Source organism: Ammospiza caudacuta, chromosome 9, assembly GCF_027887145.1.
Source record: "Ammospiza caudacuta isolate bAmmCau1 chromosome 9, bAmmCau1.pri, whole genome shotgun sequence".
Lineage (NCBI taxonomy): Eukaryota > Metazoa > Chordata > Aves > Passeriformes > Passerellidae > Ammospiza > Ammospiza caudacuta.
Window position 1 is genome coordinate 15,189,364 of NC_080601.1, and position 26,887 is coordinate 15,216,250.

General features: G+C 42.0%; 2 protein-coding genes across 2 annotated transcripts in view; both read right to left on the reverse strand.

Annotated features, from left to right (window-relative positions):
• Positions 1–311: 311 nt before the first annotated feature.
• Positions 312–8,721, reverse strand: PPIF (peptidylprolyl isomerase F). The gene is made up of 6 exons (XM_058810041.1): positions 8,465–8,721; positions 6,371–6,401; positions 5,432–5,520; positions 3,201–3,297; positions 2,417–2,492; positions 312–2,015 (listed from the first exon to the last, which is right to left on the reverse strand). The coding sequence occupies exons 1-6, from the start codon at positions 8,651–8,653 to the stop codon at positions 1,880–1,882; spliced, it is 618 nt and encodes a 205-aa protein (XP_058666024.1). The 5' UTR covers positions 8,654–8,721; the 3' UTR covers positions 312–1,879.
• An 8,864-nt stretch (positions 8,722–17,585) lies between these two features.
• Positions 17,586–26,887, reverse strand: part of ZMIZ1 (zinc finger MIZ-type containing 1) — a 337,399-nt gene continuing 328,097 nt past the window's right edge. Inside the window, exons 22-23 of the mRNA XM_058810416.1 lie at positions 25,726–25,974; positions 17,586–22,166 (exon numbers count right to left, since the gene is read on the reverse strand). Coding sequence (XP_058666399.1) covers positions 22,059–22,166; positions 25,726–25,974 — 357 coding nt within the window. The 3' untranslated portion in view covers positions 17,586–22,058. The remainder of the gene's footprint in view (positions 22,167–25,725; positions 25,975–26,887) is intronic.

Consider the following 26,887-nt stretch of genomic DNA (forward strand, 5'->3'; position numbering starts at 1 on the left):
AGCACTGACTCTTTCCTCTTCACAAAGCAGCCACTGCCTCCAGCTCCCCTGTCAGCCAGCCACCCCACTCTTTTATAGCATCTTCTTATTGCTTACAGCTGTGGCCTGTTAAAGTCAGGCCTGGTCCTAATCTTTGTTAATTGGCCCAGGTGCAACTCCTTAGGGAGTTAGATTACTTTCTACACTATCTTTATTTTCTTATATTTGATCCCCCTACACATACCCATCACAAAGTCAACAGCATTGAACAGCCCAGGTAAGCCCAAGAGGTTTCAGCTTCTCATATTCCTGCTTTCAAGAAAGGAGAAGACTTTTTTTTTGGTGGCAGAAGTGTATTTAATCATTTTCATATACAAATTAGGAGAATGCACAAAAAAATTGTTTTGTATCCAAGTGAAATAAGCCAAACCAACACAATTTAATACTTAAAAAATACTACATTGATTAATCAGCTACAGTGGAAAGAATGAAAAGCTTTTCAATTCCATTTTTTGCAAAATTACATTCTAAATGTTACCTTGCATACACAAGTGGAACCCCCAGTGCAAAAAACATGCAGTACAAAAGTTTTAAACCCACATATTATCATCCTGCAATGAAAATAAATTCACATTTGAAGAAAGCCATCACAGTTTTTCTCTAATGAGATTATTGCACAAAACAATCATGTGCTTTTTCTCACATTGATACTTTACAGCCTTAGTGATTCCAAAGGCAATGGTGTGAGATTCCAGCATTTGTTGCTGCACAAGCATGCCACATAGAACATACATCCTGCTTTATACAAATGAAATATCTTAGCTGATCTGCTGAATGCTTTCCTTCTTGTGCATAAACCCCAACAATAACCATTTTGCTGCACTGATTAGGCCTTGTGATTCTGTGGTGACCAATTTTGACTGATGATGATGATGATACATAAGAATCATAATCCAAGTAATACCAAAGTTGGGCTGACTTCACAGGATCAACACTACAGAAAGGCAATCAAGCCTATTTCTCACTCAAGAAGCTCACTATACTGATTGTATTCTCAAAGTACAAAAATAGGCCATATATTGAGAACTGAGCTGTATTCCTCACAGAACCGGATCCCAGAGCAGAAGCACACTTTAAGTTCACAGTTCCCTAATAATAAAAGTCTTGAGATCTTTGGCTGGATTGAGTTGAGGTCCTATTGCCAGGTAGAGCTTCAGTAGTAGCCTAACTCAACCTAAAGCAATTTACTTAACTCAAAAGTCAAATTGCTCCACTGAAGCAGGTAAGGTAGAGTTTATTTTTAAAAAGTAGTCTGAGGCTGTAAGAAACCCTAAACCAGAATTAATTTTTAAGAAACCCACAGTCACTCATTAAACCTGTTGGATAGAATTTAACTGAGACACAAAGAAAATGCCAGTGCTGTTGCAGACAGCCTTGAGAGCACTGGTCAGTAGTATTGCTTCAAAATGATGAGACAAACAACAGAATAAGAATTTATTAGCACCAAAGGAAACACCACATTTCTCAATTTATACCTAGCCCCCAACTGCAGAACCCCTGCTATCAACTCCACCACCCACTGTAACAGCTGAAACATCCAAATACTAAGGACAGTATCAACACTGCAGTCAGGTACACCCTGGGTGACTTCAGCACTTCTTGCAAAACACAAGGGGACTCTACCAAACCAGTGTGACTACCATGGTGGTGCACTTACAACATGCTTCAGTTACTATTTTATGGTTTTAATGAATATTATTCAATATAAGTATAAAAGTTGGACCAAGTTAAATAAAAAACATGGCTCCATAGGTGCTACTTGTGAGATAAGAAATGTTTGGGTGTTTTTATGACTCATTTTTCACAGCATCCAAGTTGTCATGAAGAGTAGGGCAAAAGGTTAGGACAGCTGGCCACAGTCAGTAATGACAATCTTTTTGGAGGGTTTTCCACTCTTGGAACCAAAGCTCTCAATTTTTTTCACTACGTCCATTCCTTCCTTTACATGCCCAAAAACAACGTGCTTTCCATCTAGCCTGTAAAACAAATACACAAAGGCAGTTTTACTTAAAACATAAAGAGAGTGTTAGCAGATCTTCATAGCTCTCACCTGCTGACCAACTCTATGGCAAAAGCTCAACTGTCCTTCAAGTGACATGAAGCTTTCTAACATTACTTTAGCTCTGAACCTTAGAAACATTCTGAGGGATAGCAGCCTTGTTGCTGTCACGACTCTTCCTCCCTCAAGTAACAAAACAATTTATTTTTCATTGGAATGAAGTAATCCCGAAGTAACAACAAAACAAAGAACCAACCAATCAAACAAACAAAAAATATATCAACCCACAAGCAACATAAAAATACCCCTAAGAAGACCCCAAACCCTTCAGATTCAGGCATCAACTAATGAGGGTAATCTGCAAGGCTGAGAACCTACCAGTCAGTTTTTGCAGTGCAGATGAAGAACTGGGATCCATTTGTGTTGGGTCCTGCATTGGCCATTGAAAGAACACCTGGAGCAGCAGTTTGTTAGACTGGTGTAACAAGTATGCAGTGCAAAAGACACTTTTCCTCTGCACATTTAGACTAAATGCGATAGTCTCACAGTATCTCCATATAATTTCTAATGCCAACTTCCTGCCTTGGATTATTCCCTCCTGCCCAGCCCCCCTTGGTTCCACAGCAACAGTGTTAGTAAAGTAATTAGCTGTACACGCCCTGCAGGCAATTAACACCAGCTAACCTCTCCTGTGGTTCAACAGCTGCAGCCTCCTGGGACAAGGAAGTAACAATGCAAGTAAGAGAGACTACAGAATGCAATCAGATATTCTTCTGTATGGCCAGTCCTTTGCTTTTTCTGGTGTTAATTTGAGCTTAAAAGGCCATACCTGCGTTACCTACTAAATAAGAAATTCCAGATTGCTTTGTTTTACTTCTGCAGTAATTTTCAAGTAGAAATTGAAGTCTATGACTTATGAAAGCAGTAATTTCACCTCTGAACAATTTTAAATCCCCTTATTGGCTGGCATATATTTGTAGAGCAGTCCACACAAATAAGCATATGCCAGGGACAACACATTGTTAAATTTCTTTGATACTTCTGTAATTACCAAGTGACCCACAAACCTAAAAACCCTTATTTTTTTACAACCACATCTTCATAAACAATGCTTTATTATTGGTTATAGTCTTCAGAAGGTATAAAAAAAATGTTTATTTACCAGGTCCTACATGCTTAAGTATGAAATTTTCATCTGGAAATCTACTGCCATAAATGGATTTTCCACCGGTTCCATTATGATTTGTAAAGTCACCACCCTGAAACAGAAAAAGGTATTAACTCTACTAACACACATGGACTATTTCATATCAAAAGTGATGCTACTGCAAATACACACACTTGCTCTAATTTAAAAGTGACAACATTAACAAATTTTCTTCAGGTTAAGGATGAGCATGGCCACTCAATTTAGAACCAGATGAAGGTACAGTCAGGCTAAAAGTAGATTTCTGCTCCAGATATTGCTGATATTCTCTATAACTCCTACAACCATCTCTCTCCTTTCTCCCAGAAGTGATGGAACAAACAGCAGTAATTTTAAGAAACACCTCAAAGGCCTCAAAACCAAATCACCTAAGTTCATTACCACAGGCAAGCCCTCCCAACTCCTTTTTCCCCCTCCTTTCTTCCAACAGGTACAAACACTGGTCAGGATTTCCATGACCCTTTGCTATTTCTAGGCTGTGTTGTTTGTTACACCAGAGCTGTTAAGCTTATGTTAGCTGACCCCATGCTGCTTGCCAGAAGAGATGTGACCACCTGTCTCAGGTTAAACACAAAAAACCGGTTCGAACAAAAAACGCAGCCACGGTGACTCGCGAAGGTGGCTCCCAACTACTGCTGCAGCCACATGCCATCTCTGCAGGAGTGACACCACCTGTGCCAGAGAGAACTCATACCCAACAGGTACTGCATGTGACCCTCAGCTTCCCCTTGTCACCCTGAGTAACCTCCTACAGGTGGTGTCACAGTCCCAGAGCTATGTGCCGCATGCCGTGTGGGGCCGTGGAATTGCAGAGTCCCGGATATGACAGCCCTCAATTAGGCCATACCAACTGCCTGAATCACACCAACAATCCATCTCAGCAAGTGCAGAAGTCACTACTGTTTTCTCTCACTTGACAATTGCTGAAACCCATGACAGTATTTCCACTTCAGCAATGACCTCTGAGTAATTCCTAAACATCAATTCATTCTCTCACCGTACCATAATCAACCATCTAGCATCCTGATTTCCAGTCCAGCTGGGGGGCCAAAGCAGGGCAGGCAAGCAGAACAGACTTACAGGGAACTTCACAGACTTGTGACAGAATTCAAAGTAGGGTTTGTGTTTGTATTTTTTAATGTATTTCTGATCCCAGAAAGACTTCTAAACTCTATCCTTCGGTCAGTATCACAAAACCTTAGCTTGCATATGAAAGGCAAGGAAAATAGGCCCTTTACAGCACACCTGTCCCTTTTCTTCATCTTATAAACAGGTCATACAACTCGGGCCTCTTGTTCCAACAGATGTGTGGTTTTTGCTTAAAAAAACAGTTGAGGATGGGAGACTATCACATTCATCAGTTAATAATAAAGCATGCTTACTTATAACATTCAAATTCTCTTAAAATTTTCTCAGATTTTTTACAAAGCCATTCAACAATGCAATGTTGTTGATATGTGCCCTTTTTTAAGGTAAAAGAGGGCCACCAGAAATCCCATGCACTACAGCGGCTCCATCCTCCTCATCTGCCAAGCTCAGTACAAAAAGAAGCTTTCAAGAAGCTCGTTTGTTATTTTAGTTGCTGCTGTTTAAGAAAAAAGATGCGTGAGCTGTTGTCCAGAATTTCAAAAGATGTGTTCTTTAAACCAAAAAAAATCCATCTCAGATGCATCACCCCAAAAATCAACCCCAAGCAACCCTTTTGGTTTCCTTGTCCCCTCCCTATTACAGAGACATTAAAAAAATACTAAAACACTAAAAATACTAAATTGTCTATTGTGAACAGATTATTCTGCTGGGAATAAGGAATGGACACGTTGTTTGTCAGCTCACAGAGAACAGTAAGGTGACTGTCATTCTGTCCACAAGTGCTTCTCCCAAGCAATGCCATGTTGTCAGCTCTGCCCCACACTAAGGTACACTGCTCTACTACAGCAGAAAGCCTTCAGACAGGCTTCTTCTGACCATCTACACATAACTTACATTTATTTGTACAAAAGATGAGCTAAGCAACAGCCCTTGCAAAATTATCAGAAATGCAAGTCATGCTGTCACCTCTTTGTTGTTTTGTTAGCCAAAGGTTAGAGCAGAGCCATTTCAAATGTTACTACTAGTCTGTTTCTAGAAATATGTAAACAATATAAAATTAAATTTAATAAAAAACTGTTTAGAACCCCAAACATTACCTGGCACATAAATGAAGGAATCACTCTGTGAAAAGTGGATCCTTTATACCCAAATCCCTTCTCACCAGTACAAAGAGCTCTGAAGTTTTCTGTGGAAACAAAGCATGAAGTATTATATTCAGCATCATATGTGGCAATACAAACACAACTGGATTAACCATGGCCCAAGATTATACACTTCAAAAACTTGATTGCATCTTTAAAGTGTTATCGATCTATCAGTTATTTCCATACTTTAAAAACCCTGGGATAAAGTCAAGAAAAAAACCACCTTATTTAGCCTCAGGACAGGGTACCAACATAAGTCTTTTCCATCTCATCTCCCTTTTAGTTTGCTGTGACTCCAATTCCCCAACTCCCCCCCTTTGCCTGCAGTCCCAGGTTTCATTTTCTGACGTTTATGCCTTTGCTTTTTATAGCAGTTGTGAGGGTTATGTCTTTTTTTAAGGATATTTGTCTACTAGGTACTAAAAAGTAAAAGTTTTTTTCAGAACCACTTAATAATCAGATGAGGAAGGAAACAAATGATAAAGCACAAGAACTTTCTAAGATTAATTCACTAATCAGCTAGTGACCAGAAAAATAAAACCCCATATACTCTTTGGAAACTCTAAGAAAGACTACCCCTTTGATTTGTCCTTCCCCATTTGCTCTAGGGTTTGATTTTCATGTCAGCTACTGTGGTTTAAACATATTTACTCAGCACCATTAACCCAGTATATGAACTGTACTGTCTTGGTGCAAATTGCAAAATGAAACTACCTGGAAAAATAACAAATTCCATCTCCTCACTAACACTTCTGTCATATTTCTCCATATAACAACTGGGGATGGAACATGGAAAAATAGTTGTAAAGGGTAAAAGGACCTTCTCATTTCTGAAAATCACAATCTATAACTTAAGTATTTAAGTATGAAAATCTGAAGATGCTGCCTCACCTGCTGTCTTTGGGACCACGTCAGCTTTCAGCTGTTAAAGAAAAATAAACAGACAAATTCATAAGTCAGCCTTTTCAAATGTACATAAAAAACATTTACATGGGAGACTGCTACAACTGAACTCTCCTCCCAAAGTGTTGAGTGGTCTGAAATCACAAGCCATCCAAAATTCCATGAATATCTCAAAACTTTCCAAGCATTTGGCCAGCAATGAAAAATATCCCCTCAATGAAACCTTTAGCCAGCTATTGAAGAGCCACTTGAGCAGGGTCTAATGATTTCACTGATCAATACATAATTGAGCAGTACCTAAGAAGACTCTTCACAACAGACCCCAAGGATCAGAGTTTGGATACAAGTAGAGAGATCAAAGTCATCCCCCATCCCCTGCACAGAACCAGCTGTTGAAAATGACAGAAAAGGCAAAGGAAACAGAACAGCAGAAACTGTACATCAAAAACAACTTATGATGTTACATATACATCTGCAACCAACAAAAACTTCTGATTTTGATTGCTGCACATCTTTTTACTAATCTTAAAAAGGGACCTAAAACTGGCCATACCAGCCAGACCAGTTTTACCTAGCCGGACATCCTGACTGTGACCAGCAGGAGACACCTAGAAACAGCATGGCTGTGGTAAGAATTTAATATTCCTTCCCTAGGCCACTCTTCTCAGATGGCTATAATTTGCAGCAGAAGACCACCACAGCTCAGCCAGATTCAAGGTGATGCTGCAGAGCATTTAGACTTTCTCTAAACTGGGGACACTGAAAAACTTTAGCATAGAAATTAAATGCTACCACAAGAAATACAGGAACATTAATGCTATTTTTTTAATAATACCACCCAGACTTTTCATTAATGAATAAGGAACTTGAAGAGTAATATTTTTACCTATGACTCCCTGAAATGCTACCTCCTGACAGCACAACAGCTACAACAGTCCAATTTATTAATATGCTAACACTATCGATAAATAAAAATATACTGGGCTCTAGTCTCAAAGGAATCTCTTTTAGAGAGAACTCTGATGAATTATGTTTTAAAAAAATTCTACAAATACAGACCCAAGGTGGGTGCTGGAGGCAGAAGGCCACACTGACTTCCCTCAGCAGGCAGCATTCCTAAGAGTTTCATTCGCTCTCCAGCCCGTGGTTCTGGAGCACAGCCCTCGCTCTTTCCCATACACACCGCATCTATCTGAGGCACATCCCGGCCCGAGGGTCGTATGTACATAAGGTGGCACACGGCGCCCACGGCGCTTTTTTTCCTTTAAGTACAGATATTACAGAAGTTTTCCTCTTCAGGCTTTCCTTACATGGCCGAGCATTTCAGAGACGGGATTTTTTAGGATGGAGCCAGCTGGTACTGGTACTCAGGCTCTTGAGCTGGCTGTCAGCAGCGCGGTGCCCTTCGCTGCACGTGGAGCCGGAGGCTGGAGGAGGAGGCAGCTTCAGGGAACTGACACCCTCAGGATGGCAGGAACCACACAGCGAGCGCCCAGCAAAACACAGGATGAACCCGGGGGCGCGGCTGAAGGGCTCCCCGGGCCGGCTTCCCGCAGGAGCAGCAGCCCCCGGCGGGAAGGCCAGGGACCCCAGTGCCGCTGGGACAGCGCTCGCCCCTCTCAAACCAGCGGTCGGTACACGACAGCAGCGAGTTCCATCTTGTTCAGTATTTCTGCTTACACACTATGCAACTTCCTTCGAGGCTTGCAGCCACACCAGGGCCGTGCCCTCCGCCCCGGCTGTCCCGTGGCATGGCCTTAGGGACCAGCCACAGGGACAGGCGGGCCGCGGCTCAGCGAGAGCCCCGGTCTGAGCCCAGCCCGCCCCTCCTGGAGGGACCGTACCACCGCCCTCTCGCCCCGGGACAGCCAGGGAGCGGCTCCAGCAGGCGGGCGAGCCCCGCCATCCCCCGGGCCGCTCTCCCGCCCGCACCGGGCTGTGTGTGCCCCCGTCGCGAGCCCTGGGCCGGAGCTGCTCGCCCGCCCTGACCTTGCCCGCTGCCCAGCCGCCATGCCCGGGGCCAGGCCGCTCTCGGCTCCGCAGCACCGTCCCCTGGGCTTCTCGCAGCCCCCGCGCCCCTACCTCCAGCACGACGCGTCCCAGCGGTTGGTTGTCGGCGCCCACGTCCAAGTACACCACCGGGTTCGCCGAGCCGGCGCCGGCCCCGCTGCAGCCGCGGGTACCGGCCGCCCACATGCAGGCGAGCCCCGGCGGCGGCAGCAAGTCCCCAGGCGGGCGAAGCAGGCGGCGGGCGGCGCTCAGCGCCAGCATCCCGCGGGCGGACAGAGCGCAGAGCGGACGCTGCGAGTCACAGACACGGGGACAGACACAAGGACACGCCGCCGCTGCCCCGCGGCCTTTATGGGCTCCGCCGCAGCGCCGCAGCGCCCACTGGTGGCGGCGGCAGCAGCAGCGCAGGCCGAGATGGCGGCTGGGGCGGCGCGGGCTGAGACACCTTGGGGCTGCCCAGCGGGCTGAACGCGGGGCCCGGGCGGTGCCCAGCGGGCTGGAAACACAGGATGAAGCTGGAGGTGCGGTAGAAGGGCTCCACGGGCCGGCCGGAGCGGGCTGAAGGCGGGGAGCCGGTGGCCAGCGCCGGGCACCCCTCGTGCTCGCCCCTGCAGCCCTCAGTGCTGCCCCCTCCCCGCCCACCATTGCCCCGCGTTTGTTTGGGGTTTGTGGGGATCTCGTTTGTCCGTTTGCATGTGGAGTTTTTTAGGGTTTTTTGCACATTTCCTCACAGCTCCCTTACCCCAACAGAGACGGGGAAGTTTCTAAAATTTCATCATTCCACACAATGGCTCCGGAGAGCACCTTGGCGGGGAAGGCGGCGCAGCTGTCACAGGTGCGGGATAATGGGGATCAGCGGGATAATTGGGATCGGCGGGGACACGGGAGTCACGGGCAGCACCCCAGAGTTTCGGCACTGACGCGTCTCGAAACGCGGGTGTCCCTGAGTCACCCCCAGCGCAGCCCCGGCCGTGCCCTCAGCATCGCTCCGGAGCCCGCCTGCGCTCGGGCCGCAAACCTGCCCCAGGGAATACAGTAATAGCAGTCCCGGTGTAATATACTTCGTGTGTTATATGAAAATAGCAACACATATAATTTTACCTTTTCTTAATTTAGCTACTTAGATGAAAGTACTCAGTACATATTGGTATTACTTTTTAGATATTACTTTGAATTCTCCAGTTTCCATCCTGATTTCAGGTAAAAGGACTTCCAAAGGTTCTTCAAATTCTTAATGCCATAAGATGTCTTAAAAAAAAAAAAAAAAGAGAAAATCAAACATGATTCTAATACTTTTCACATTTCTTTGTAGGAGAATAGAGTACAAGAAAATAAAGATAGTGTAGAAAGTAATCTTACCCCTAAGGAGTTGCAGCTGGGCCAATTATCAAAGATTAGGAGCAGGCCTGACTTTAAGAGGCCACAGCTGTAACCCATGAGAGGAAGATGCTATAAAAGAGTGGGGGTGGCTGGCTGAGAGGGGAGCTGGAGGCAGTGGCTGCTTTGTGAAGAGGAAAGAGTCAGTGCTCTGAGGAGATGCCCACAAGAAAACCCCAAGAAGGTATAGAACTTTTGTGATAACGACACAACAGTATGGAACCCTGCAATAAGATGACAACATTTCTTGTATTATAAATTAGAGTTATTTTAATGAAGCTTACAGTAATGCAGCAATGTAACACAGTATAACAGAATCATACAAAGAGAGCCTGTATGTGAGGAATAGTAAACTTTCAATCCCACCTAAGTTCTTTGTGTCAAGCAGCTAAAAGAGCCTTCATTGGTAACATTCACTGAATGAACAGAAAGCTGTCAATCAAGGCACTGCCATGACCACAAAGATCAGGGCAGAACTATAATGTGCAATTACAAACAGCTGAGAAATCCTGGAAGAGCACCATTTTTCAGGCACATGCTCCAGACAGACCCTTAACTGCTGATGCTGTAGGGATGACTACAGCAGGTACCAAACTCTGTAACTACAGAACCATATAATCCTATGTAAAAATGTCCATCTTGTCCTGAGGGGCCACAAAAATACCTAAGGAGGAGTGAAAATGGGGGAGAGGGGTGTATTATAGGCCAGTATACTTTCAACCTGATACTGCTTTCACTCCAGAGAACTTCTTGAGCTGGCTTTGCTATGTAGCCATCTTTTTTTAATTCTGTTATTCCTCCCATGTACTTATCCACTCACTGGACTGGTTTTAAATCAGCAGCTTCCTTGGTGATGAACTGGAAGCTGCCCTTCCACAGGCCTGCTGCCCAGAGCATAAGGAATCTGTTTGAATATTGCTCCAATTGCCTTCATCAATGTGCCTTACTTCTTGTGCTGGACGAGACAAATTGTTTGTTATCTATCTTTGTCATACAGACCTACAGCTCTTCTCTCTTTTCAAGACTGAAGAGTCACAGCTAACTCAATGGTTATTTATAACAAAGCTCTTCCATGTCTTTGGATCATCTTTATTATCCTTCTCTGAGCTGTTCCACTTTTGCAGATTTTTGGGATAAGAGGAGCATTGTACAGTATTCAAGATAAGGATGAACAATGACTTGCTTTGTGCATATGCCATGCTGGTATTTTCTATTTCTTTACCAATAACCTAAAGGTTTTTTGGTTGTTTTTGATTTTTTAAATAGGAGCTAAATCAGCACTTCTACCTAGCTTGTCATATCATCTCAGCTTCAAGTCCATTTTTGGTAAATTTTGACTTCTGTTAATCTAATCATCAACCAATTTTCTAGTAAAAAACCTCACACTCCTTTTTAATAATGTTTTAATTGAAGTTGCCACTAGAAGCCCAAATCAAAATTGTTCTTTTTATACCTAGAACAATGGACAGTTCTGGCCCTGAGGGATTTATTATTTAATAAACAAGACCAAAGATGAACAAAAGACAATACCATATTGTTTTACATTTAGGAAACAGTGAAACAGCTTTGACCTATTTTGCTCAGGAGAGTTCACAGACATCTTTGGTAGAGCAAACAATAGAGTTCTCCTCATTTGCAGGCTTCGGTGAGAAGACAAAACAGCAGTGATTTTTTGTATTTGAGAATACGGACTGAATTATTATCTCTAGGTTTATGCAATAGAGCTACTAAATCACTGGTTATGGTCTACTCCTGCAGAGTCAGATGAATTACAGCTCATTCAGACAGTTTGACTAAGAACTTGTGAATTACAGAGGTCACTTTCCAAGAAGGACAGAAAAAGGTCTCCAAAAACTGTCAAAGGCCACTATATCACTGCCAAATGAGGCTTAGAGCTAGCTCAGCAAACTGATACGGTTTTAGGGGAGCTTTGAGCACATCCATTTGTAGACTTGTTCATCACTGAAACTCTGCAACATGTGGCAGGGAGAGAAGTGCATTTAGCTGGAAAATGAGTGCACCCCACATTAACTAGATAGGCAACAGAGCTGCTTCAGCAGAGCTCTCGTGGATATGGGTACCCACCCTTACAGGTTTCATCAGCCTCTCTCCCTTCCCCCAAAACTACACAGAATTTAGAGATGGATAAACAAGGAGGGCCCTTTTGAAATTAGTTTCTAAATTTTAAAAACCACTTACCAAAGGACCCTTCTTATGTTGTAGTAGAAAATTTCTGCACAGGAAAAAGAACCTTGAATGACACAGTAACAGAATTTCATGCTGATAGATTACTTACAACTTGAAAGTCTTCATAAATGCTGTTCAGTAACTGGTTAAATATTACCACCACTGTGCCAAGACAGCCGGGAAACAGTAAGAGCGATCAAGTGGCTCTTCCAAAGAAACAGAAGGACTAAATGCTTGAAAGCTGACCTAAAATTTAGGAATTTTGATTTCAAGGGTCTTGAAATGGTGTTACCCCAGCAGACAGACAGTGCACAGATAAAAAGGTGATATGCATTTCTGATTCTAGTTGTCCAGCTGCATGCCTGCTCATTTGTGGCACAGGAATGTGGGTTAATTGTTAATCTTGGATTGATGCTGGTGGCAGATGTGATAAGATTGCATTTTGCAATCTACCTACTGCAAGAATCCAACTACATGGTCTGTGGCCCATTTTGATATGCTCTTCATGGGGCTGTGTACTTGGACCATGCCAATAAAATCTCAAATAGAGGCTGCAGCAATCCAGCATTAAGTGCATTGCACAGGAACATCACTTGATACTGTGACACAGGGAGTTCCCACAATACTGGTTCTGACATTGACAAGAATGAATGCACATAGGGGACATGGTTATCTCAAGGACTCCGCTAATCAGGGCTGTTAGAATAAGGAGAGGTCATACAGGTACTCAGCTTGATTTTAAGTGAGGAGAGCAGGAATTTGCAGTGGGCATTTCCACTCTCCACCTGCAGAGCCTGGATGTGTTGCACTTCAAAAGACTCAGCCTAATTTTTTCTTCAAGGTTTTGGCTAAGCTAGAAGATAAGTGAAGAGCTGGAAAGCAACTCTGTGATCTCTGTCTGTGATATGCATTTATTTATGAATGGGGACTGGAGTGGGGGAGATGGTGAAACACCTCCATTACACTCAGTGATTGCAGTGTGAAATTAAACTATACAAGAGCTCAAAGGGCATAGAGTGGCCACATAGGTACACTTAAAGATAAAAAGAAAAAATGCTAATAAATATTTTCCCCGATCCAGGTTTCCTCTTAGGAACTTTTAGTACCTCAGCTCACTACATGAACATTCTCTCCAGCACACATTGTACTTAAAGGAGCAGTTTCCCCACATGACTTCATTCTAATTACCTACAAATAGTCATACAAGAAAAACCTCAATCCACTCATGCTCTTTACAGCTGTGATTAGCATTTTCATTTCAGAACTTCTAAGTGACATTGCTTGCCCAGAATTCATTACTCAATCTCCCTGCATAATGCATGGCAGCCTGCTGCTGGTGTGTCACAGTGCCTCTGTGCAGTGCCCAGAACACTGTCCATACACTGCAACAGCTGCCAACAGATAGATCACATCAGCCTGGCAAAGCACTTAGGATATTTAAAATGCCTCGTTTTAGATTCTAGGGAAAATGCAGTTACTACTCACAGTGGCCTCACAAATCTTCAGGACATCAACAGGTGGTTCTGCCTGTGGGCGGGAGAGACACTGCATACTTACAAAGCAGTATTAAAGAGCCCTTCTACCTCTAAAACCACAGAAATTTCAATTGTAACACAACTTGAAATTTACAGGCATCAGTTAAGTTAATTTGCCACTTCTCCTTTGAGGAACAAGTAATTAGGGAATAGTATCAGAAATACTTTAAGAATTGGTTAGTCATGATACTTCATGCTGTATGAGTAAGATAGCACTGGAGCTTTAATCAGCTGCCTGGTAAAGACTTGAATTTTCTTTGCATTTGTCTTGTGTCCAAATCTATAAATAAATATCTAATATATATAGATATATACAATACAGATCTATACCTATATTTATATACATAATACAGATATAATATGCATTTTGTATAGCATATCTTTGAGGTAACAGCTGTCTCTGTACCTTGTACAAGATAAATTATCCAGTCTGCTCTAAACTAATTCTAAAATTCTACCAGTTATTCTGTAACAAACCACTCTGCTGGAGCAACCTCACCACAGAGGATCTGAGATTCCTCTCTGCTTTTTTGCCATTTCCCTACTGAAAGCTTTGCTTCCTTTCAGCATAACAGCAGCACTACCTGAGTTATCATGGAACCTGATGACGTCCTTGCATGACATAACTGCATGTGGCCATCACCTGAATACACAATGTGCCACCAGCTGAGCTCTCAAGTTGTCATATGCAAATTAGCATGTGTCACATTTACAGTCCAAGAACATCATCTTTGGATAATGAAGTGTTTGGTGAATTATTCTGAAGCTAAGGGTAAGAAATTCTCTTCTCTTACACTTGTGCACTTTTTGCCATCAGTTTGATAGTGGCCGTATGGAAGCCATGCTTCTTCCCAGAGGGACCATCATTCGTAACTTGGAAAAACTGCTGGGAGTTATTGTGAAGGAATGTATTCTCAATGACTTTATGAACTGGCTGTTACAGCCAGTCACTAACTAGGAAGCTCACCAGATGTGTTAATGGAAAAAATTCACTGATTTTCCATGTCTTAAAAATGTACATTCTGAGAAACACAGAAGTAAGGAAAGGGAGCACTGATTATATTTTTGAAATATAAAAAAATTGAATACATTTAAATATGCATTAAAAACATACTCAGACTTCAAATCCAGCATTAATTAAATAAATATAGGGAATTTCAATTATTTTTGCAAACCAAAATATAAAAAAATTATATTTCTCTTTTTCTAGTGTTTAACTAGTTAAAATTTCTTAAAATTAGCAACCTGTCTCTGTGTTCACAATAATCAATGTCTTCATATGAGACCAAGGTGAGAAATTAAATGTACCAGAATATTTTTAGCAGAATCTAAAACAACCAGCATCATGAAACAGCTATGGACAAACTGGAAAGTCTAAACTGTAAAATTCAATTTAAAATAACTCTGACCTAGGGGAAAATCATAATTGATAATCCTAAATATACCTCTTGGGATGTCTAATAGACCCAAAAAAAGTGCAGAGAAGTCAGTGTATTTAGGAGTGGTATACACTAGCATTAACTTTGCTGTGTGTGACTGGATCTATCAAAAAGTATGTGAGTTCAGTATTTGGAAAGATACTGGACAAACCAAGCAGACATGTTCAACAGACAGGGGAAAGAGCCTTATCCCATCTAGTCCATGAAAGGGAAGGGTTTTAACAGAAGGCTGTACTTAAATTGTAGGAAACCAATTATGGTCTAGGCAGGGAGTACCTGGAAATGCAGATGAGCTACGTATGTGGCAAACCAGCCTGGCAGCCCAGCTGTGCCACACTGTGTGCTAATGCCTGCACGAGCTGTGACCCAATTGCTGGCTGCTTGCTTTACAAACAAAATTGCATCATTCATCAGGTTCCTTGGGGGCCACTTTTGTATTCCCCTGGAAAATTCTGCAAACTGATGGAAACAAGATATCTCAGCAGAAGCTTTCAGTGGTCTGCATGAAACAAGAAAAATCTTGTGTTCTTTTTAGACAGGACAAATATGAGTAGTGCATTGATGCAATGACAGACATTCGGAGCAACATCCTACATAAGAGTCAATAGAATTTTGGTGACACAAAATGGAAAACTGTAATAAGATGACACATTGGTAATAATTAAAAGTGTAAAAAAGAAAGGTTCACGACTGGAAGTTCATAATGCAGGAAGATTTGTACAGATGTGAAATTTAAGCAGATAGAAGTGAATTCTGGATAATTACACATACAAATATAAGATTGGGTACACAAATGTAAAAACCACATGCTTTAATTTTAAAGGGAAACAGAGGATAACAAATTAAAGAATTATATATAGAATATCAGGTGAGAGTTGTACAGCTGTTTTATATGCTGACTAGGTTACTTTAAATGAAAGCAAACAGCTCTATGCACAGGACTCCCATCCCTAATGTCCAAGCAGAAAAGAGACAAGGGGTCTGTCCCCCTTCCATGTTCCTAACTGTTTTCAATGTGTTACTCCTGTAAAAAGCAAGATCAAGTGCATGGCCACAGAATACAATGTGCATAAACAAAATAACATGAATCAGAGATCCATACTGATGAGGAAGAGCAGAGAAGAAATGCAGGGAAATAAGCTTGTTCTGAAGTTGTTGAACAATTGATCAGCACGTGGATTAACAGAGAAGTCACAGACAGATACTCATGTAGGTGGCTCTCTGGAAGCAGAGTGCATGACATACAGAACACACTGCCAGGACATGGGACAGGAGACACCAGCATGAACTGTATACACACATCTTACCTAGCCTGTGGTCCTCAGGTTACAGCTGGGAGAAATTCCACTTTCAGGATTGTTGCAGCCTCTGCAGACCTCAAAGTAAGCTTGAAAAATGTACAGTGCTTAGGGACATCACGAGCTTTCCTCCAGCTGTACAGTACCAAAGTCAGTTTGCAGTATGTCTTGTTGACACTTCTGGGGAGCTTCCAGGAAAACAGAATACCAAAACCAAAACAGTTATTAATTATGGGCTGAAATGGATAAATACTTTTTGATTCACTACAGTGTACACAGTAACTTCGTTCCATTATGTTATCCTAAAAAACTCCACTGGAATGGGTAGTGCCACCCAGGAAGGCAGAAATTCAGAGTCAGAAACAAATTATTTTTGCCAATTTTGAGAAAATAAATCTCTAGTCTAGATTTACACATACATACATACATACATGTATATACACACATATACACATACTTGTGTGTATCCCAATCAACAAAGACTAGTGCCCTTGTGGAGGTGGGGAATAATTGCTATAAGTGCTTGCATAGATAGATACTCATATTGTGAAATGGTTGTTTGTTCCCAGGTATTTGAAGGTATTTCAAAGGTGGGTTCTGCCTAAACACCTTCAGAAATGCCATCTGCAAATCCAGAGATACTCAGTAATCTGTTAACCCAAGTTCTCAGATGCAGTGAGTGGTGGCTGTGGCTCCATTCAGTGCAGAACTCCACCAGGACAGGACCTGTGTGTGTTTCTGCTATCTTGTGAGTACTCCTTGTGTCACCATTCAGGCTGCTTACAGCTGGACAGGTAAGTAAATCGAGCAGATTTGTAACTCAAAGGTTGCATTTACAAACCAAATGCTTCAACTTTAGGATGGAGATGCAGTAAGAAAAAAAAAATGGTCTCATTTCACTTTAGTAACAGGTTCCAATTGAAAGAAAACTATCAAATTTGGAAGAAGTTAAAACAAAGGTGCTGGTTGTTTAATATCTCCACATGTGCCAATTCCAGAGAGAAGACATCCTTTCCCCTTATTCATATCACATAAAGATTTAATTTCAAAGTAATTATTACTTGTCTGGGAGAGAGGCAGTGCCCTGCATACTGAAGAACAAGTTACCAATGCCTTGCTTGGCAGGGACTTTTTCTGTGTAATCCCATATTTGCATTCATAATCTTTTCTTTTATCTTCGGTCTCCAGGGTGGTTCCCACCTTTCCCTTCCTGCACCAAGTCCTGCTCTGATAAAAGGTACACCTCATGCAACTGACTTCCACATTAACTCAAACCAGGGAGAGCAAAGGGGAAGTTCATGGTTTCAAAATGAAACTCAAAATTTACAAAGCAGCTGCCAATTAGTCAGACCTTAATTTTGCAAATTTATTTAGGAAAAAAAAATTAACATGAGCAAATGAGAATACTTCAGTGTTACAACAGAGTATATAAATGTCTAGCAATAGTCAAATAATTTGATCTTTAAATACAAAATAACCACATGAACACCTAATATACAGGTTTCATCTGAATACATATTTATTAGATAAATATTAGGTTGTCACATCATCTAACTACATACAGTTTTGCAAGACTAAAAATCACAATTATTTTTTCTGACCAGTTTAAAGTATGAAATGATTGCATTGTACTGTACATACAATGTACAAACAAAGACAATGGCCATTTTTGCATGTTACCTCAGATTGTACTTTTTTTTTTTTAATTCTCCTCTGATCGTGATATCAAAAATTGTACAAAGTATGAATTTGGTTACAATTTTTTTTTCTTTTTTTTTAATCCCCGTATTTTTCTTCATTATTTCTGTAGCACCCTAAAAATACACAGGTGATAGACTAGTACACGTAAGCTAAATATTACATGTAGATAAAACAAAACAAAACAAAGGATCAGAGTATATTACAGAAGTGAAAGTGGAACAAATGCTGAGACTCCACAAACGCTAACAAACAGGATTCATTTTCCACATAAGATGGAGCTTCAAGCTTTTTTTTCCTGCGAAATAAAAACAATGCACATTCCAAGGAAAATGAATGCATTTCTGTTAACATGTCTCTATTTGTCATTTACATATGTACAGCTGTCCCTTGAGTCTCCGCTGCAGACACTGGTGTGTACTGTCAGTCCTATAATAATGTCTTGGCAGCAGAACTGTAGATCTCTGTGGGTTCTTTCCCAGATGAACTTCCATAGGGAAACGATTAAAAGGTAAACAAACAAAAAAAAAAGAAGAAAAATACTACTGGAATCTTATATAATAATTAAGCTTTAAAAGAAATGACTGTGATTACCCTATTTGCTAGGTTTTTTTCTCTAAACTTTAGTACGGCAGTGAACAGATAAAAAAATAACTAAATTTTCAGAAGCTTTTTCATACTGACTTCACTATACAGTACCTGATTTTAGGTGACAGATAAATTTTAAATTGTCTCAAATGTTCAGCGTTTGGGTGATGGGTAAAAATTGTACTTTCTTTTTTAAGTTCTGCTTAGAAACCAAACATTTCTGTAAGTTTAAAGATGTCAACTGTCCGCTTTAATTATCTATTCCTGTAAAAAGCAGATGCCAACACTGCTCCAAACATATTGCTAATATCTATGGGGCTTTTTTTTCCCTTTATGCTTTCCAACAGGTACTTTTAAATGATACATTTTAAATACTAGCAGTTAGCAAAAGGTCAATCCTTAACATACCTGGCTTAAAATACTAATATTGTGTTTAAGAGAAAATTCATTTTAGGTGACTAACTTAGCTGCTCAGGAATCAGTGGAGAATGAAACATGAAATAGAATCAATTAAAAAAATCAGAGCAACCAGTTCCAGCTAATAGTGAGAAATCTTCTTTATTCCCAAACCTATGGCTTAAGGAACTTACCCCCCAAATAGAAAAAAACTAACTCTAATGGCATAAAGTCAGTTTATCATTAGCCACCTCTGCACATGACTTCCAGACCTATATAAAAAATGCAGCAAAAAACCAGGGGGAAACTACTACAGGAAAATGGCTACACAACACATCTGTATCAGTAACTGAACAATGGTCTTTCCTAGGAATTGTGTGATAGCAGCACCACACCACAACCATATAACCATGTATTACACCAAGGTATCTTTAATATTCTGCACAGATCCTCTACAGGTTGTCAAGCCTACATAAGAAAAAAGACATTTCTAAGCAGAATAAAATATACTATACTGTTTCCCTCCCCCACCCACCAACATCCCTAAGTGTCTTTGCCCCAGTTTCAGAGACTGGAGCACCAGTACAGCGATATAAATACGGTACCATACAGATTTGCTGCTTGCCTTAGTGCATCTTTACCTGGTCAGACAGCTGGTCCTACGTGTTCTGCTCATTTTGGCAAATGAACAAACTCTGCCATTACCAGCTCACGATCACCCACAGTCAATGAACACTGGTTGATCAGTTTGGGTTACTTTTTCCCTAGGCAAACACAATTATGTTTCCATGACAGAGCTGGGCCCTGATTATCCAGGTACTGCCTGATGTATCAATTCATTTATCACATAATGGATATGAAATTTGGGCTAATTTACCAAAAGAAAATAGGGGAAAAAAAAAACCCAAAACCCAACTCCCTTATTCTGTTAAAGAACCCTCAATTTTCTTTTTTAAAAAAGGACCCATATTTTTCTTCAGACAAGGTATTTAAAAACACCAGCAAAAGTATAACCAGATCATGAAAATGTTGAATATTATCAAAGACGATACTAAAATATTCACAAAGATATTTACAATAGCAATTCTTAAAATAATTGATTTTGCATAATGAACAGCGCCTTTCTTAAAAAAACTTGAAAGAGGAAAAATATAAGTGTGGGACCATTTCTACATAATACGTTTGACAGATTCAATACTCCTACTGGAAAATAAAAGAACTAAACCGCCATTTCCTTTAATATCTACAGCAAGGTGCTGCTGACTAGCATATATATACCACAACGCATGTACAGCAGTAGTGGGAAACGTTAACAAAAAGAGCAAAAGAAAACAAAAAACGCAGAGAATTTACAAGTATGACTTTGGTGAGGAAAGCAAATCCAGAGTCGTAAGCACAGAGCATGCCATTTACAGCATTGCAAACTAAACACAGAGGGCTAGGAAGCTAGCTAGTCAAACTGACAGGAACAAACAAAATTTTGCCTGGCACTTCAGTTTAAAACGCATTGTGGCGAGCAAATGAAGGGTGTTTGATTGGATTTGGGAAGAGGAAAAGGAGTAGGGTCAAATATGCTTTAGTATCAAAAGAAACAAAACCAGTAACTGTACAGTGGGGAAAAGCTGAAATGTTGCACCACGAGGGCAAAGTTGGCACACATGCACTTCTTACACAGCTACTGTACATCATTTATAAGAGAGAGAGAGAGAGACAAAGAGCACAGAAATGGGCACAGAAGCAATAGGAAGCTCATGCAGGAGCATCAACCACACGAGAAGCAAAGATCACAGGGGCAAGACAGTAATTGTGGCAGCAGGGTCTCTTGAGGGCAGTAGCCATCTACTGACAGGTACTTATTCTCCCCACACTCGGTCCTTCAGAAGAAAGAGCTCATCCCAGCAGCCAAAGTTTACAAAAAGAAACTGAAGGAGGAGAAAAGGAAAAGGCAGAAGTATCTGTAACAGTCACGAAAACAGAATGCAAAGCAAAACTAAAATGAAGCTGTAAGACGTCTGTCCAATGTCAATGCCCCTTCTCAAGCTGATTATTAAAAATAATTATGCAGAAAATGATCTTACTCTCCCTCCATCCTGCAATGATTTCCTTGCTGCCTTCAACCCAGCTTGTCTTACTATGCATTGTGCAGTACAGACAGTGACACAAACTCTTGGGGCACCGAAGGCTGTAGGTAATAATCAGGAACAGTTTGGTTTGCATCCCCCCTCCCTCTCTTTTCCATTATGTATGGCATACATGGCAAAAAGATTTATGACAGCAATCTCTACAGCTGCATGTTAACGCAGTCAGAAACAGTACTGATCTGAAACCAAATCACAAAAATCCCTAAACATTGCAAACTTTAAAAAAAATTTTCCTGGGTGCTTCCAATCTGTGTGCTGGGCCAGAGGAATCCTCTGCAAAGAGATGGTAAAGATCCCTGCACGTGCAGAATCCTGACACCCACGGCCGCGGCCTGCAGAGCTCAGGCCGTTACTGAAGTGGCATTAGCTACACTGCTGGCTCCCTCTGACAGGCCTGTGTGTCTTCCCTAACTCTGCCACTTGACTGTAGGATTTGTGCTTTTTTGAGCTTTGTTGGTGGTTTTTTTTTTCATTTTGTGTGTGGCCAGGACAATTATTCCAACGCAAACCCATGGCTGGAGGGGGGCAGAGGAGAGGTGGGGTAGAGGGAGATACAGTTTCAAAAAAATGGAAGAACAAGCATTGTAAAGACACTCTGAGACGGGTCAATTAAAGACAGTTCCATTCTGTTGATTTTTCTTCCCTTGCCAAGATCCGGTTTTGCCAAGATACTTCACACTATGTTTATCACAGAACTCTCTCTCTAGAGGATGAACACCAAATGGGGTTTCCAATAGCTGCACAACTGTCTATGCTTCTTTGTCACATGTAGCATGGCAGACTCGGAGATTACTGCGTTTATTTAACTTTTGTATTATTTTCTCCCATCACTTTCACAGTCTTTGAAACTAACAAAAGCAGTTCTGAGATGAAGAAAGCGGGGAGTGCACCATTGGATTGAGTTGTGAGGTTTTTTTCTTCTCTTGTGGAAAAGGAGTGTTAAGATTCCTCGCTGTGCAGCCACACACGTGTGAACAAGTGAAAAGGATGGGAGAATACACATGGTTTCAGTTGTTCTCAAAGAGAGACAGAAGGTCATCATTGCTATTGCTTGGCAAATCAGGAGGATCCAGGTATGAAAGCAGCTCATCTGGATTTGTGAGTTCTGGAAGCAGCTATAAAATACAAAGATAAAATAAAAATTACAGATAACAGAAACACAACTGAGAAAAGAAAGGGATTAAACACCACACATTCCTGGAATCTGATTTTTATAACAATATAGCCAAATAAAACAGAAGGCAGTGTCACAAGCCTAACACCCTCAGATGACGCAGTATCCAATTGCTTGTGAAAGTCTCTGTGACTCAGTTTTCACCTGTGAATTACATTATCATCTCAGTTAGGGTTTCTCAATCCACCTCCCCATCATATTGCCTGGCTCATGATGCCAACAAAACCTTCTGGACAAATGCTCATTATGGATGTTTCCTATAACACACTGCGTAAACGTTAGAAACAAGCACTTGGAGTAATCCACATTTGAGCTTCAAGGTAGATGGGCAAAGGCTGGTCTGGCCGTCACACATCAGTTTGATGGCTACTCAAAGCCTGCAACTCTACAGAAGGAGGCAGCCCTGTCCTTTGCTCACCTAACTCCTCAGTGCACTGATCTAAGCTCTGGGGCAGTGACCTGGAGCAAGGAACTCACCCAGGGTTAAAGCAACCAGCAGGTCAGGGAAAGTGGAAAAAAAAACAATTAAGGAGGAGAATGGAGAGAGGAGTGGCAGGGCAGCTGGGCGAGTCCTTCTCCTTTCTGTGGCAGGAATTTACAGTGGTTGGAAGTACTTACTTGACCACAGCATTACATGCAATTCCAGACATTTTAAAGGGTCACAGGTGTAACACTCCATCCAACAGAAGATGACCTAATCTGCACAGTGCTTTAAAGTATCAAAATTAATAACTATGGGACTTCAATTTGTATTTCCATGAAAATGGAAATAAACCATCACAACACATTCTTTTTGATCTGACAGATGACAAGCACATTGTAACTCCTGGGTTGTGCATCAGGCAATGTTTTCTGCTCTGTAATGCATCTTGCCCTTTCCTAGGCAAATATAAAAGTGTCATATATAAAAAATTGCAGGGAACAGTTTGTAATAAAGCCCTTTTATGTTCTGCATTGTTTTAAATACAGAAATATATGGACTGTTTTAACAAACTTAATAGTAGGTACATGAAATTAATTTTAAGTTGTTCAATGTTTTCAAATATTATAAAACCAAAAGCTTGACCTCTTCAATTTAACAAACAAATACTGTATTTACATGCTTCTATTACTCTTGTGCAAATGAAACTTCATCTTCTAATATTATATGGATAAACAAATTTTTCAATAAGCTAAACACGAAATGCCAAAAAAAGTTTACTGTTTTCTAAGCATTTAGAAAAAACGCAATGTCAAGTTTACATAAACAGAATCTCCCAGAAGCAATCTTCTTCTTAAGCTACCACCTCATTTTACTCATGGCAAAAATGATATTGTCATTGTATTGAGATGTGAGACTTTTAAATGTACTTTACCTCCTATTAGAATTTTTTATGAGTATATTGTAAAAAAATTCAAAAAGAAAAAAAAAGTCCAAAAGAAAACAGCAGCCCCACCAAGTGTGGAGAAATAAAAAAGTTATTAAATCTGTCCTACAATTTTACAACTTGTTCTTAAAAATTTGAATCATCTATGAGACTCATTCTTGTATGCTGAGGATTTTTTAAAAAGTTTAAGAAGAGTGGAAATTTTAAGCAATAAGCTCAGTATGTGAAGTTGAAGTCTTCTGAGTTGTGAAGGTGAGCTCAGCTTCCCTCAGCCAGAGGGGTCAGGCAGCAGAGCTGGCCTCCTGGCCCACTGGTGGGAAACCCAGAGACCTCAGGAAGGACTCACTGGGAACTGAGAGTGCTGTGCTGGAGCAGGGACAGAAGAGAGAGGAGTGCCAGGGCCTGTGAGGGGGTGATGGGGACAGAAGCTACAGGAATGTGCCAGATTTAGGGTAGAGTTTGGAGACATGTACCCTGTGCTCCTGAGGTGCAAATGGAGAGGTCTAACCAGTGATTTCAGCCTTGAGCCTCTTCTGTCTGAAGTACCCATGCAGATCTCCCCTGTCTGTGCCTGCATCCATAGGAGGTGGATTCTTTAACCCAGGTTAAACCTCAGACTGCATCTCACTGAATTCCTGCAGAATGACTGTGACTGTGCCAGGAGGGAGTGGGTCAAGTTGCCCACAGTACAGTGCCCTGTTTGCTTTGCTGCATGGGACTTTATTCAGCCACAAGAGACCCATTAAAATAATCCATCTGATCAGGATCACAGGTATTTCCCGTAAATTTATTTCCCACACTGTACAGCACTTGCCTCCTGTTAAGAAACCAGCAATCCTTCATCAGTGATAACCACAGTACTGTGTAAGTGTACAGATTTTTGTACTTTGCTTCTCACCAAGGAATGGGTGCCTGACCCATAACAAAATACTGTATGTTTCTTAAATATTAGAAGAAAAAAAAGAGACATTTTTATTTCACCTTTCAGTATTGCTCAGACAGGATCCTTAAGGGTTCAGAACTTGAATTGCCACATGAACTATTGTTCCCAAAGGATGTGCACACAACCATATTGTGTGAAATAGCAGAATTTGCCTCACTGATCACTGTTCCTGCAGCACCCTGAAGCCTCTATCTGTCCCCTAACCCCTTCCCTCCCCTGTGAGGCTACCTGCCAGCCCAGTGCTCCTGTGTGACAGGGGAGATGCAAGTATACAGCAACAGCAAATACAGATATAAATCCAAGGCACAGAAGCAAACACATCTCTAAGGAAATTAACTGTGCAGCAGCAGACTTTGGAACAGACAGAAGATACACATACAGGAATGCATGACTCAAACAAAAATCCAATCCTAGTGCTGAGGATTTATATTTTGGGAGGTAGATGGCTAACCAGAGAGATATACCTCAAGTAAGTCACTTCCAACTCCACTGAATCGATGTTAAGAGATGGAAGACTACTTTTGGCCTTAAAACTAGACCTCAGTTAGTTGTGAGCTGCCTCCCACGGTGGCTAAGGAGGCAGAAAATGTCCATGTTGTTTATGTCCTTGTGTGGTGTACTGAGAAGAGGAACTTATGCTGCTGAGCCACCCACAAGAGTGGGTTTGGAAGGGCACAGATGGTTTCTGGCTGCAGGGAGCAGGGACTGTGTCACAGGGTGGGCCAACACAGACCTCACTTCTGCTGGCCAGGACATGCTGCAGGGCTCAGCACAGAGCTCACGTGGCATAGCAATGCCACGGTCAGAACCTCACACAGCTGTGGCCCTCCTCCTGTCCAGGCACTGCAACAGCTTCAGGGTCCAGGAGAGCACAGCCCAACCAGCACCGAGGTGGGAAAGGAGGAGATGGCTCCCGGCCTGGTGCCCAAGCTGCTGCCTAAAGAAGCGCCTGCCTCGGTGCTAGGAAGAGGCTTATGGCTCACACACCACACAGCTGCTCCAACAGAGCCATCTGTTCTCCCAGCAGGTCAGGAGTGCCCTGTCACCTTGGCTGCAGCACCGGTGCCCGTGTACCAAGCATGAGGGATGGCATGTGCTGTGGAAGCGGCCCCGGCCCCTGCCCTCCCGGCCCTCCCGCGCGATGGAAGCACACGCTATGGCAGGCAGATGAGAGTATGACACAGACTTACATCCAGCGAGGGCTCCGGCATGTCGGGTGCTCCCTGTCCACCAGCCTGACCCTCTAAGGCTGAGGAGGGGTTAAAGGTCAGGTCACTGTGTGGATGGTTGCTAGAAGCGGCCGGGGGTGGCTGCCGGGACTGCTGGGTAGGAGGCCCGCTGTGATGTAATGGCTGCCCTGACTGGCTGCTGGGGTGAGGGACGTGCAAACCTTGCTGCATGGAAGTATGGGACTGATCAGTGCTGCCGGGATGAGGGATCTGCGGAGGAGGAAAAAAGCAGGAAAAGAAAGTGAGGCCACAAGGTACAGTGCTCGCGGTGCCTGACTCTGTAACTGCATGTTATAAAATGAAATAAATTAAAAAATGACACACACAACAAAAAACCCCAGCAAAACCAATCAACAAACAATAACAACAACAAAAAGAAAAAAGCGCCACTGGAAAAGGAAACTCCATATCCCAATGCTGGAGGAAATGTTTCAGCTTTTTGAAGGTTTTCTGCAAGGGGAAAAACCACATTGAACTTGAGCTGTTGTTTTGCGTCCTTGTAATGTGGAAAACTGTATATGAAGATGCAAAACAATGCACCACAAAGAGAAGGGAAGGGGGCTTATGGGCTTAATCAGCATTAGCAAGGCAGATGCTTTTGCCCTAAAAAATGTTATGAATGAACAGAGAATTGGTTGAATGATCCCTATGCCAGGAAACTCATTACCTGAGAAAATGCATCATTTCTGCTCAGCTCCCCTGTTCGGTAGCTTCCTGACACTGCAGCCTATTCCTGTCTCAGCTCTTTACAAACACCAGCTCTTCCCCACTCCTTCCCTCCTTTTCTTCTCAGAATGCCCTGTTAACCCCTGTTAAGGGCTGAAGGCTTTCCTTGCTGCCATTGCTGGGTTCTGATGGCTGACAGAACCAAGGCACTCAGGAAGCACATTCCCCACCATGAGCCAAGCTGCTGTGGGTGGCTGCATACCTGCTGACTGCAAAGTACATGGCCTTAGCTTCAACTAAGCCAACAATCCCACTCTGCTCTGTATTCGTGCTGTGGATGAATTGTCTAGCAAGAGCTTAGTGTTTTTTTATGTTTTCTGTGGGGAATAAGCTACCAATCCACATGTGTCTTCCTAACCCTATTACTGAATGAGTAAGTAAAAGTCTTTCTCACATG

Excerpts from the sequence above, each read along its gene's own strand:
- PPIF (XM_058810041.1), bottom strand. The coding sequence starts at position 8,653 with ATGCTGGCGCTGAGCGCCGCCCGCCGCCTGCTTCGCCCGCCTGGGGAC. Across the intron at positions 5,521-6,370 it reads CGTGGTCCCAAAGACAGCAG|AAAACTTCAGAGCTCTTTGT; the intron begins GTGAGGCAGCAT and ends TTGTTTCCACAG. Across the intron at positions 2,016-2,416 it reads TGCACTGCAAAAACTGACTG|GCTAGATGGAAAGCACGTTG; the intron begins GTAGGTTCTCAG and ends TTTGTTTTACAG.